The sequence below is a fragment of the Periophthalmus magnuspinnatus genome, chromosome 17, assembly GCF_009829125.3.
Source record: "Periophthalmus magnuspinnatus isolate fPerMag1 chromosome 17, fPerMag1.2.pri, whole genome shotgun sequence".
NCBI classification, from domain to species: domain Eukaryota; kingdom Metazoa; phylum Chordata; class Actinopteri; order Gobiiformes; family Gobiidae; genus Periophthalmus; species Periophthalmus magnuspinnatus.
In genome coordinates, this window is record NC_047142.1 from 30,497,289 (window position 1) to 30,511,247 (window position 13,959).

At 41.9% G+C, this 13,959-nt stretch overlaps 1 protein-coding gene across 1 annotated transcript in view; it reads left to right on the forward strand.

Annotated features, from left to right (window-relative positions):
• Positions 1-13,959, forward strand: part of LOC117385612 (zinc finger E-box-binding homeobox 1-like) — a 52,247-nt gene that overhangs the window by 29,720 nt on the left and 8,568 nt on the right. The window contains exons 2-6 of the mRNA XM_033982906.2: positions 330-479; positions 3,644-3,856; positions 4,203-4,420; positions 10,359-10,476; positions 11,404-13,391. Coding sequence (XP_033838797.1) covers positions 330-479; positions 3,644-3,856; positions 4,203-4,420; positions 10,359-10,476; positions 11,404-13,391 — 2,687 coding nt within the window. The remainder of the gene's footprint in view (positions 1-329; positions 480-3,643; positions 3,857-4,202; positions 4,421-10,358; positions 10,477-11,403; positions 13,392-13,959) is intronic.

The following is a 13,959-nucleotide window of genomic DNA, read 5'->3' on the forward strand; positions in this document are numbered from 1 at the left end:
TATAACAGTTACTTCTTCATATAGTCTGCACTGAAATGAAGCAAAGGATCATGGTCTATGTAGTTTCCTGTGTTTTTTTAGCTGCTGCTGCTACAAAACAACATTTAAGCAAAGACCCACAGACTGTACATATAAATGGTCATTATTGTGAGACCTTTGACGATACGATATCATGATATTTTGTTTTTGTAATAAAGAGACAGAAAAGAGAAAGAGAAGGAAGGGAGAGAGAAAAGAGTGAAGTAAAGATGATGATGGAGAGAGATGAGTTTAAGATGAACATAACTATTTATTTATGTATTGAATATCTGTGTCTTGTGCGTTTTCAGTGCCAAACTTTAACAACGGCTTGGAGGCCAGTTCAGACTCAGACGATGAAGACAAGCTGCACATTGTGGAGGAGGAGAGCCAAGAGCCAGGAGGCCGCAAGAGGCCCAGCACCAGAGCAGTGTTACCCCACAACAGAGCCTGCAACGGGGGTAAGTCTGCTCCTCTGCCCCCCTGACCCTCCAGCAGTGCCTGGAGAAAGAAAAAAAACACATATCATTTGAGCAGAATGTGTCTTATCCCAGTGCAGATATGTTGTATGAGCTGCTCTTGAGGTCAAAATAAATCTGCTGTGTGCTGTCTGCATCTGATTATAAAGTGTTTTATTATCTGATGATCAGGAAGTGCACATTAGCATGCGAGTTGTTGTTAGCTTGAGTTGTAGAGAGTGCTTGTAAACTCATCGGGTGAATAAATAAGACACTCGGAATGCATAAGGTATGGGAGGGCATCTGACACACATGTATATAAGACGATGGGAGGGCATCTGACACACAGAGATATAAGAGGATGGAAGGGCATCTGATGCACAGGGGTATAGGAGTCAGAGTAAATGTAGGTAACAGATGTGGAGAGTGCAGTGCTCGAGTCCATATAAGGTATGAGGTCTCCTGTTTCACTGCTGCTGCGGCTCACTCGGGGTAGAAGTCATCCGCAGATACAAACCTTCAATCTGCAGATGTCGTGGTGTGTCAGATGCCCTCCCAGATGTTGTGGTTGAATAAATACAGCAGGAGAATGGAACTTAACGGGGATAGAAGTGATCTCGAAAACATTTGTACATGTTAGAGATGTGGGGCTTTAGTCACTTAGTCCATCTACCAGTCAGTGGAGCCAAAACTTGTATTAGTGGACTATTTTATGTAGTTTATAGGGATTTATATGAGGCAACAACAGAAAGCAGAAGTGTGTGACTGTGATATATTTGGTATTTATCTGCAGATTAAACTAAAAATATATTGGGGTGGTATTTGGATTGTTTAGTGTATTTAGTTTTGGTCAATGTGCTGCCTAAAAAAATACACACAAAGCTTTATATTATATACATTATAACACTGTCGTAACCAGCGTGACGTAAGGACCAAGGTTGCAGACTCGCAAAGGTTTAACAATGTCTTTATTCACAACAATCGTGATACAAGGGTAATAGTTCGTCGTATAGTCCATAATCTTAAACAAGGCAAGAGTCAAAAACCATAGAAGCTGGGGAGCGTTGGTGCGGAGTCGTGGACGTGGAGGGACAGAGGTGTACGGGGAGCAAGGCGAGACAGGATCATACCAGGGCTGAGGTGCATGAGCAGGGGAGGTCCGGAGCTGGTTCCCGGCGGATTCCTGGAGGAGAGTAACAAGGTTCCGATAAGCATGAGCAGACACAGATCTGAAGCAGTGTAAAGCCAAGAGCATATTCACGTGAGTACGCGGCCGTTCCGGCGCCGAGTGACTCGTCCAGACCCCTCTTATCCGCGGCAGGTGGCGTTGATTGCGCTGATGGGAAGCAGGTGCGCACGGGAGGAGTCAGGATCCCGCCCAGCTCCGGAGACAGACGGGTGAGGGAGGGGGGAGACGAGGGCGCAGGGAGAGCAGAACAGGGATCATGACAAACACTTTAATACAACTGCACAGAGCGTGACTACACAGCTCTGTTATAGGTCAGTGGTAAAAAAATGGGCTTTGGGGGCAATTTGTTGTAAATTTAAAGGGTCTTTCTTATTCTGTAAAGCACTTTGAATTACTTTGTGTACGAACTGTGCTATACGAATAAACTTGCCTTGCCTTAAATTAAATATCAGCAGAGCTTATCGACCATCAGTTGCTCTGGATTCTAAACAGTCGGTATCGGCATTGATCATGAAAAAGCCCATATCGGCCATAGTTTTTGCATGAACTCCCCCTGCAGGTGTAGTCTTGTGAGTGCAGTTTGGGTCAGATGGCTAATAGTTTTAAGAGCTTTTGCCTTTCCTTTCGGAGGGTTCATAGGGGAATACTATAGAATGATACAGGGATATTCAGTTTTATTTTTCCTGTCTGCGCAGAACAAAAGTGTAACCCAGGCCTCACCATAAATTCTCTTTAGACTCACAAAAGGCTCTGGCAGAAGCAGACGCGTTTCTGCTGGACTTCTGTCTCACCAGTTTAATACACCTGTTCGTCTCTTCTCCACATGTGCGTGATCATGCTAGGCCCTGGCTGTTTTGATTGTTAAAATGAGTTAGCGGTTTGTAAGGCCTGTAAGTGTAACGGTAGAGTGTAATGCAAAATGGTGATTCTGTGAGAGCAGGACAGAAATGTATTCATCAGAAATATAGTCAAAGAGAAGCTTAAGGAAGGGGTATAGAAAGTTTTTAGAACTTTTTGGTGTTGGCAAACACACTGTCCCTCTCTCTGAATGGGCAGTAAGTGAGGCCTGATCAGGAAGTGCACATTAGCATGCTAGTTCATTTTAGCTTGAGTTGTGGAAAGTGCTTGTAAACTCATCTTTGTGAATAATTGGGATGCTTGGAATGCATAAGGTAAATAAAGGAATAACTGGATAAAAAGATGGGAGGGCATCTGACTCACAGGGGTATAAGGATATATATATATTCAAAGTCATGTACAGAATAGACAGAAGCTTGCACAAGCGCCATTCAAACTGGAAACAAGTCTGCATCAGTCAGGACTGAACCAGGACTAAACCAGGACTGAACCAGGACTGAACCAGGACTGAATCAGGACTGAACCAGGACTGAACCAGGACTGAACCAGGACTGAACCAGGACTGAATCAGGACTGAACCAGGACTGAATCAGGACTGAATCAGGACTGAATCAGGACTGAATCAGGACTAAGCCAGGACTAAGCCAGGACTGAACCAGAACTGAACCAGGACTAATCCACGTCTAAACCAGGACTGAACCAGGATTGAACCAGGACTAAACCAGAGCTAAACCATGTGGAACGTGAATGCAGTTATATTATGATGTGTGGCGCTCTCTAGTGGTGTTAAGTGTTTGACAAAACAAACTCCAGTGGAGAAAGCATTGAAAGATTTATTTAAAGTTTATTAATTGTAACCATCATGAAAGTAAATACATTCAAACTAAATAAATCACTCACATTAAGGCCATAAGGTCAACTGTTCATTTTGAAGTAAACTATAAAAAGAATATATAAAAATGGACTACAATAATTTAGTTTTAGTCAAGATTAAAATGTTATTTGTCTATTTTTGTTCAACACAAAGGTCAGGCTGATTTGTCTTTCATTTATATTTAGGTAATAATATTTGATGGAAAAAATGTGTACTTTTAGTTGACTCTCTCTCTCTGTGTTTTAGTGAAAGAGGACTGTGTATCGGAAGAAGGCGAGGACGACGATGGAGAGGAGGAAGCAGAGGAGGATGAAGGAGAGGCGGAGGAGGCAGAGGGAGGAGACGGAGAGAAGGATGCACTGGTGGAGGAGATTTTACAGCAGGGAGACACAGCCATCATTTACCCAGAAGCCCCAGAGGAGCGGGGAGCAGCCGAGACCGGAGGGGCTGACGAGAACGGTAACTACAACTTTACATTCATTCAGAAATATATAAAAATCAAGCTATCAAGTTGGAGCTGATTAAACTGGTGAATAGCTAATGTCATCAATGGTATGTTCCACTGTAACTATCCACGGGTTTCAGAATGATGAGAAATTAGGACTGCCAAAGCAATTCACAAAATATATCTTTTGAATGGTCCTCAAAATGTCACATGAGAGGAAGCTGAAACAAATAGATTGTTACATGACCAGAATAGTCTTATTATGATTCTAAATGTTCACCCATTTTCACTTCACCTGGGATTAAACCTGTCAGGATTTTACTATAAAGATTCACACTTACCTCTCTCCCCTTGGCGAAGGTACTCCAGATGCCCTCCCGCTGCACATGTGCCCGTACTGCTCCAGAGGATACAAACGAAACGCGTCTCTAAAAGAACACATCAAATATCGACACGAGACTAATGACGATAACTACAGCTGCTCCCACTGCAGTTACACCTTCACCTACCGCTCCCAGCTTGAGAGGCACATGAGCCACCACCGGGGGGCAAAGGTGGAGCCGCGCACCAACCAAAAGGTGAGAGCAAGAGCAGGAAGCTAAATGTGCAACACTGACACATGTTTAAGATTCATGTGTGGAAGGAAGTCAAGAATGTGTACAAAAAAATTAACATATAAGAAATAAATTAAAAGGAGCAGAAAGAAAGCTTGTGTTATCTGCCCCATTTTCCAGACAATACTTATACACCTTAAAACATTTCTACACATTTATAACATTTACATTGTTTTTTTCTGTGTTTCTTAAATGTATTGTTCTCGAGGGCTGCAAAGATTAAGACTAAACACACGCCAAAAGACCTTTTATAATAATGACTGTGGCATAGTTGAGATCACACAGGAATGGCCTGGTTACAGCCAGGTGTTTCCGATTACACACACCTGGCTGCAGGGGGCGGGGTTTGAAGTGTGGATACCTGTTAGACCAATCATACTGTTCCTTATACCTCCAGACCCCACCCCTCCTCCTCTCTCACTCTCCCGTTTACACTGGCTCACTCCGAGATGGACTCGAGCGACGAGCTTCCATTAATTTCCTCTGCAGGCTGGAGGGAGGGGAGAGTAGTGTGATGCAAGCGACCTGCGTGTAGCACAGTTGAACTGTACTCAACTGTATGTAAATGCAGAGCGATATCACCACGGCGACAGGCACTCAGTGAACATCTTTTGACAGACATATGTGAGGCTTTGGTCGAGGCCCTAAGCTCTCTCCTAGTTCCCCCCGCCGGTGGTTAACTCGCCGTAGAGGGCTGGAGGCAACACGAGAGTCCTGAGCTCAGGAAAGTGCTTCTGCCGCTCAGTGTGAGTGTGGTATTAGTTCTCCAGGTACTGTTCAATTTAGCAGCTCAGTCTGAAAAGTGGTTGTGGGCAGAGTTTAGGTGTTAAGCCCCACTTGAACTAGCTGTTATGCCGCCATTTTGAGAACTTTTGACTAGACCTCTAGTGAACGAAATAGACAAAAAGACCTTTATAACAAAGACCATGGCATTATAAAACCATAATGTCCAAAAATAAATAGACATTTTTTGAATTTCAACAATAATACTCTTCATTCATAAATATTCTGGTATATTCTGGTATGAGAAGCCTTCAGTCGCCACATTTCAACCGTTATTTAGTTAAAAATTTTCTCACTGTACTCACCGTTTGACTAATCGACTACTAAAGTAATTGTTTGAGGCAGCTCTACATGTTATAGACGCCATTTTGAGAACTTTTGTTTCATCATTTCTATGGCAACCATCCTAAAAAGTGTACTTCAGGTACTTAAAATAATAATAACCAAGTAGAAGTAAAAGTAGTGGTGCAAGAAAGTACTCAAGTGAGAGTAAAAAGGATTTGGGGAAAGTATTACTCAAGTAAAAGTACATGTTCGGATGCAACAGATTTATAATTTGAAGGTAATGTAGGAACACTTCTTCTTCAATCTGTTATTTTGAAAGAATAGAAACAAAAATGAGCCAAACTAAATTAAATATCTGAAGGAGCAGAAGAAACAAATGTTCAAATCATTTCATATTGTAACATAAAGATCAAGTCACTTTAGACTCACTCACAGAGAGAAGAGAACCATAACTTTTACTCAAGTAAATGTACTGTCACACTGTACTATATATTACTTGAGTACTGTTACACTGTACTATATATTAATCAAGTAAGAGTACTGTTATATTGTTCAATATATTACTCAAAACGTAGTCAATGTTTGGGATCTAAAACTACTCTGAGAAGTACAAATGTATTAAAAATGTAACTGTTAATGTAAATGTTAAAAATGTAACTGAATACGACTCACTTCTCCTGCTTATGTCTTTGCAAAAGTAACTGGATTAGCTTCATCATTTTTACATTTTTGCCTCTGAATGTTCCCCTGACATTGTGGTTTTTTGTACCAAATTCCTGTCTGCACTGATAAGTCCACAGGTCGCTAAGGGTCATCTGAAACTCTAGACCACTGACTTCTGACCAATCAGGCTCCTCCTCTGCCCACCTGTGCTCCTCTCAGCCAATCAGATAGCTCCTCTCTCCCCAGCCGCCCCTCTCACCTGAGCAGCAGTACCTGAGCAGCAGTACTTTTCCACTCACCTGGATCCACCCACTCGACCTGTAGTTACCTGGGCTGTGTCCTATTTCTCAAAGTAACCTCCTTAAATCCTTCCATGATTCCTAGAAAGACAAACAAAGGACAGTTCTAATTTTATTTTGTGTTGTTGCCCATTTTGTTTCTCTCACTCTTAAAATAGACATATCTGATCTTAAAGGTGCTGTACCAGATTTTTACTGTTTTAAAACCATGAAAATCAGAATTTGTTCATTTTAAACGCTTTACAGTGGTCCAAAGTTATTCTTCACTTACCGTATGCATTCTAAACATCCTAATTATTTAACATGAGTTTTTAAGCTTTTTTCACAACTTTCAGAGACCAGAGTGGAGTTTTACTGTGGCCGTAAAAGTTAACAACTAGTAACAGCACGCATTTCCTGATTATCAGACTGAATATCACAATATATCTGTACCGGAGTAAGACACATTTTACTCAGACACATGGGAAAAATTGGATACAGGCCCTTGAAAATAGACCTTATATAACCAGGGCTGAGGGGGAGGGACTTGAGTGGGCACTAGTCTCCCCAAGAATGGCCAATTCTGCCCCATAGCTCCTCCAAAGAATTTTGACAAAAAAAAAAGTTTAAACAGTGACCACAGAGCCTTCAAAATGAGAGTAACGTCTGACAGGAGGCACCAAAAAGAACTTGGGGAAGGTTTAACAGTATTTATTTACAGGAGTGTAAGTGCAAAAATGACAGTAGATCAATCAGTGAGTTTGCTATGGTCCAGGGGCAGAGCGTGAGTAGCGGAGACGGGACGAACAGTACCAGTAGAGAAGAGCAAGGTCCAAGGAGCGGGATCTGGTGAGGAGCAAAAGTATACAGTTTAGCAAAGTCAAAATGTAAAGACATGAACTGAGCTAAGCTGGGAGTAGCACAGAGACACACGGACGATCTGGCACTTATACTCCCCAGGTGCAGCTGATTGCTGATTAGCTCCAGGTGTGCACGGGATGAGCCAAGATCTCCACCTCAGCTCCAGGCTCAGACACAGAAGGGAGGGGAGAAAGAACAAAAAAAAGGCAGGACAGACAGGGATCGTGACAGAGACACACTATAAAAAAAGAATTACACATTAGGTTAGTAAATCACTACAGGGGCTACCTACATTTAAAAACAGTGAAGAAAATATGGTACAAGGACGGGGTACGCTCCATTGTTACAAGGCTCTAAAGTAACATTAAGTGTAGTTAAGTGAGCACACACACACACACACATTGACCTTTGCATCATTTTCTTGTCAAAACCATGGCCACTGTAAAATCTCATTCGTACAGGAGTGGGACTAAACATCTAAACTCCGCCCACAACCACATTTCAAAGCTGCTAAACCGTAGTACCTGGAGGGCTAAACTGGAGAGTGAGGGGGGAGGAGGGGCAGAGTTTGAGAGTATAAGGACCAGTGCGATTGGTCTAACAGGTATCCACACTTCAAACTTCGCCCCCTGCAGGTGTTTCTGATTACAAACACCTGGCTATAATCCATGCAGTTGTGTTGTCCTGTGTGCTTGAAATGGCGTGTGTTGTCCTGTTGTGCTTGAACTCACAGAGGCCACTGGAGGCAGCACACACTTAAGCGTTTTTGACCAGAAAGCTGCACATTTATCTATTTTGCTCTAAAATTGCCCAAAAAATGTCTAGGAACAGTAGATAATGCTTTTAAAACACCATATATGCAGTTTAGTAGTGAAAAAAGTGCTTGTACCTTTCTCTTTATTGTGAACAAGATGTGCAGTTCAGGAAACAAGGAGACAGTATTCAAGGAGGCATGTCTCTTTAAGGAGGACTTGTGTTGTAATTGGCCGCAGCCGCAGTATTCCCCGACAGGTGTGATTAAACGTCCGCCCCCTGCGCTCACCTGTCGTCCCTCCTCCCTCTCTCCTTTCTCTCTGCTCTCCTCCCTCTCTCAAACCGCTTCAGACCGGTTCCCTAACACATACTTCTCTTAAGGCTTGTGTTTTTCCTGCAGTAGGTTGAACCATGTGGCCCTAAGCAGATTATGGTTCTGCAGATTTTTAACAACGTTTTGGATCTAGTACGTTTAGGCTAAAAACTCAAGGAGACGGGGGTTGATTCAAGGTAGGATTTTGCGTGCTCTGTTTATTGCAATTTAAATGGTTATCAAATGGCAAAGGCTGCATGTATTTATGTACTGTGATGTCCCTGTGATGTCCCTGTGATGTCCCTCTGCCCCATGGGGTCTTACTCTGCGTAAAAGCTGCTAACCCTGTAGTTTAGACCCCCACAAACTAGTGTTGTCGCGATACTAAAATTTCAAACTTCATTTTGATCCTGAAGAATAGATTCGATACTCGATGCCGATTTCGATCCCCAAGATCTTTTTTTTTTTTTTTAGACAATATTGTAATTATCCACACAGAGTAATAGTACTTGCTTGTTACACCGTGTGCCGTTAAACTAGTTCTGATAAAACTCAAGATAAACTGTTCTGCAAAGGTCAATATTTGTCTAGTTTCAATCCTGGTTTTAGCATCGATTAGTATCTTCTTTTCGATACTTTTGACAAACCTACCACAGACGGGCTCACATGATTCTTGCATTAGTTTAGCAGTTCATATTTCAGTCTAATCTCGAATAGTGAGTTTGAATCGAAACGCAAATTGAAATTGTTGTCAGAGAAATGAGTATTTGTTATCAGACACTGCCGAGTTCTTCTCTCGAACGATAATACCTAAAAGTAAAACTAGAAAGCTCATGAGGCTAGCAAGTTCAAACTAGTTCACCAAATTGCCTCAGGGATTGGTTGATTGCTTTGTAAAATGTGGAAATTGTATAACTGCATTTGATCATAGGAGTGAGGTTTGTATCTGTTCTCACTGGAGCAGCGTGACCCAGGCTGTTTAATTGTTGACACAGTCTGATGCAAGTCCTGGAAGTGGAGCAGGGTCGGTAGTTTCAGAAATTGTAGTCGCTGCAAAATGTAAAAATGCTAAATTGCAAACAAAATTACTCACAAAATTGAATTACCAAATTTAATTAGAAAATGTAATTAATAAATGCATATATTGTTGACCGAGTCTGATGCAAGTCCAGTATGTGGCACAGTTTGCAGTTTGAGAATTGGTAGTCACTGCAAAAAGTAAAATACAGACACAATTACATGAATATATAAATAATAATAATAATAATAGAAGTACCATAAATGTGAATTGTACTAAAATAAAATGGCCAGAAGGTGGGAGAAAAAACATCTTTGTAATTAGCAGCTTTGGGGTTTGAGACACCAACAAAATTAAAATGTAGTTCATAAATACATATACAGAATGATATAAATATTATGTAAAAGTACTGTCAAAATCAGAATAAAATGACCTCATACTGATGCCAATAGAGAGAGAGATGCAGTTCATTTTCTACTTTCAACCTTTTTACACAAAATAGTGGATTACAGTGCATAATAGTATTTTTTCTTTTTATTATATATTTCTAAATAAATCATGTCAGTGCAGGATTTGAACTTAAAACCTGGTAAGTAATCTAGTCACATTTTATTGTTAATGCAGGGAACAGGGCAGTTCTGATGGCTGCCATATTTGTGCAATGTGATTATGTACCAATATTTAGGTTTCAAAGTGACATGTAAAAAATGAGATTTGAAATATCTGCTGAATTGATATTATTGTATTATAACTTTTTTGCTTTCCCCCCTCTACTTCTCTCTCACCCTCCCCCCTCACTTCCTGTCTTTCCCCCCTTCCTCCTCCTCTTTCTCTCCTTGGCAAATCACATTTTTCCTTATCTCTCTTTGTCTCTCTTTATCTCTTTCTCTCTCTCTCTCTCTCCCTCCTCTTCTCCTCTCACTCTTTTTTCCCTCCCCTCCCTCACAGAAACACACTCCAGGCTCAGGAGGAGGAGGAGGAGGAACGAGGAAGTTCAAATGTAACGAATGCTCCAAAGCCTTTAAATACAAGCACCACCTGAAGGAGCACCTGCGCATTCACAGCGGTCAGTATCACTACACTGTACCTGTGTGTAAGTGCGCAGCGGGCAGTAACAGTACAGTTCACTAGCTCTATAATAAGTCCATGTAAACAGTCACATTTCTCAGATAAATAAAATGGCAAAATCCAGATATAAACATAAAATTATAACTTCTCGTCAACCTTGATTTGGTCTTGTGATATTCCGCCGCATTTCCAGTGGTGGTGACTTATATGTTAAGCCATTACTCTTGGCAAAACAGACCTAGCCAGCTGTTTCCTGTTTATCGATGCACGTCACTCCCGTTAAGATAAAAAATATAAAATTTGCAGTGTATAATGCAACTACCACTAGCAAAACCCAATGCATGAAATAAAGAGGGGTTAAAACGTGGTGTAGAGGTGCAGATATATGAAATAAAAGCAAAAAAAACTGACGATAAATTGGAAGAAGTTTAGTGTTTACTTTAGCTTTAGCCTCGTCTCACAGCGCCACAAACTTGGAGCACTAAATGTCTTATTGTGATTCACTGAGATCAGCCTTATAATTATGAGTGTAATAATTATTTCTGATTTCTTAATTATTATTAGCTATGTTGACGTTGCTAGCTAGCCTGTAACTATTGTTATGTGAGAAGAACTTGTTTAACAGTAAAAACCAGCACACATATTATAGTTCCCACTTAAAGTCAGATTAAAGTCTTAAAGACGCAGACAAAGCAGAGCCAGCATCACACCCCCAGGGAATGACATCAGCTGCAAAGAATCAATAGAATGTGAGTCTGAAACCCCTCAGTTAAATCAGCGTTTAGGTTACTGTCGTAATTATAACTATTATGAAAAAAATTCCAACTATGGCTGAAGTATTTTTATTTGTTTTATTCTTCTACCCCATTTTTATTAATATTTTTATAGTTGACTTTTATTCATTTTTCTCCTGTGTGTTTTCCAGGTGAGAAGCCATACGAATGCTCCAACTGCCACAAGCGCTTCTCTCACTCGGGCTCGTACAGCTCCCACATCAGCAGCAAAAAGTGTGCCCCCGCCCATTTTCCCAATGGCCTGCACCATCCTCCCCTAAAACCCCACCAGGTCGCAGCTTCCTCCACCCACGTCGCCATTGCCCCCGCCAGAAACATGGACAGCAAACCGCTTCAAGAACAGATCCCTGTCACGCAAATCAAAACCGAACCAGTGGAAGAAGATATTAAACCAGTGGTCGTCCCTCCGGTCAATGGGGTCAATCGACCGGCCGTGGGGACAGGTCTTTCTCAAGGCGTAGCCATGGTGGTTCCAACTGTAGGACTGATGTCGCCAATTGGGATTAACATCAACGATTTGCAAAACGTGCTTGGAAAAGTGTTGGTGAATGGGACACAAGGAAAGCAGGGATTTGTAGTCCAACAGCCGCAGCAGCAAATCATTAGCTTACCAGCATTTGTGGATCACGATGGGACTACAAAAATCATTATAAACTACAGTATTAGCCCGACCGCTGCTACGACAGCTAACACGCAACCAGCCTCGATAGTGGTGAAAAACAGCCCGCCGGTAGCATCAGCGGTTCCCATTGTAGCAGCGGCACCGATCCCAAGCAAAACAGAGCAATCATGCGCATCAGATGTACAAGAATTCCCAACCGATTTGAGTATTTCCAAAAAAGTGAAGGAAGAGCCAGTTTCAGAGTTGATTTCCGACGATTTGGGGATTGTAATCAGCAAAACAGAATCTGTTGCGGAAATGCCAAAAACGTCGGATTGTTTATTATGCGAAGATTGTCCGGAACATCTAGAAGCAGTTCACTTGCTACAGCATCGTAAAGCCGCTAACTGTGAAGCCGTGGATAGCGCGGCACTGGATCCGTCGTTCGCGGATTTACTTAGCGAAGCAGGAGTAGCGCTAGACGAACCCAGCCCAACGGACGATGTTTTGTCCGTGCTCAAAAACGCGTTCGCTTCCAACTCGCGGCCAAGTCACGGTGAGTTGGAAAAGATCGCGGAAAAGGTTAGCATACCAGCGGAGGTGGTGCGGAAGTGGTTTACCAAAATGAACAAGGGGGGAAAGAAAGTGGTGAAGAGTTTGGAGCAAGCAGAGGATCTGTCAGTTAAAGGAAAAACGAATCGGGTAGACGTGGAAATACAAGAAGAAGATGAGCAAGGAAAGGAGTGTTTACAGTCTAAAGAGGATTCAACAATGCAAGAAACTCCAAAAGAGGATAGTTCACCGATAGACCAACCAAATCATGCTGAACCAATGGAAGAGATTACACAAGAGGGTGATACTGTAATGAAAGAAACTGAAAAAGACAGTGAAATGGATGATAATTTGATTGCGAAAAATTCAAATAACAACGTAACCGGGAAAAATGTGGAAGATAAAACTCAAGAAAATTCAGAATCCCTCAGCACTTCCCCGGCTCCTTCTAGCCCTAAAAAAGATTCACAAATAACTATCAAAACCGAACCAGAAGAGCCAAGTGCATCTGATTCCACAACTGAACCATTGGACTTATCGTTACCGAAATCTGCAACTCCTGAACTCCCGACCGGAACGCCTAAAGAAACTGCCACCGAAGACAAATCGCCGAAACAAAACACCAAACCGCAGAACCCAACTCAGACTGTTCAACTCCTCCACAACTTGTCCAAACTGGAGACGACGCCTTTAAATTTAGCGTGTATCAGTAAAGACCAGTTAGAGCCGCGGGCGTTGTACGTGACCACGCCCCAAAGCGGGAATTCGAACTTTGTCACGGCGACACAGATCCCGACACTGGTGGCAATCGCTGGGCAGGGTACAGTCGGATGTCTCAGCGCCATAAACCCGACCACCAAACAGAGAACCATCCTGATCCCGCAGCTCACCTACACCTACGCGCCCCCTGCTGGTAGCGCTGCCACAGGCAAGACTGTGCTGCTCAACGGGCACAAGGCTATCAAGGTACGTGGACAGGTTCACATGTGACTTTGTTTGATGCGATAATGCCTGTGGAAAAAACGGTCATGGTTTCTACATCGGTTAAATGAAAGTTTGTGCATAAAAGCTGTAAATTGCTTGAAGAAGTGCTGAGTTCTCAAAAGAAATCGCTTTAACTGCCATAAGAATACAAAAATACAAAATGCAGGGACAAATTCCATGCAAGGAACACATTTTTCTGTCAGCTTAAACCAGTGTTTTTCAACCACTGTGCCGTGGCACACTAGTGTGCCGTGAGATATTGTCTGGTGTGCCGTAGGAAATTATCCAATTACACCTAACTGGTCTAAAAAATATCAGGTTTCACAGTGAGTAGAAATATTTTATTTTATTATAAAATGCTTTTTTTGTGTGTTTATTTGATTCCTGTTCAAAATAATCTGATGAGAATTACTTTATATTGTAAATATAGGATGCAGAGTTTCATTTTTTTAACATTTTCTGCTTATGGTGTGCCTCGTGATTTTTTTCAATGAAAAAAATGTGCCTCGGCTCAAAAAAGGTTGAAATACACTGGCTTAAACCACCACAG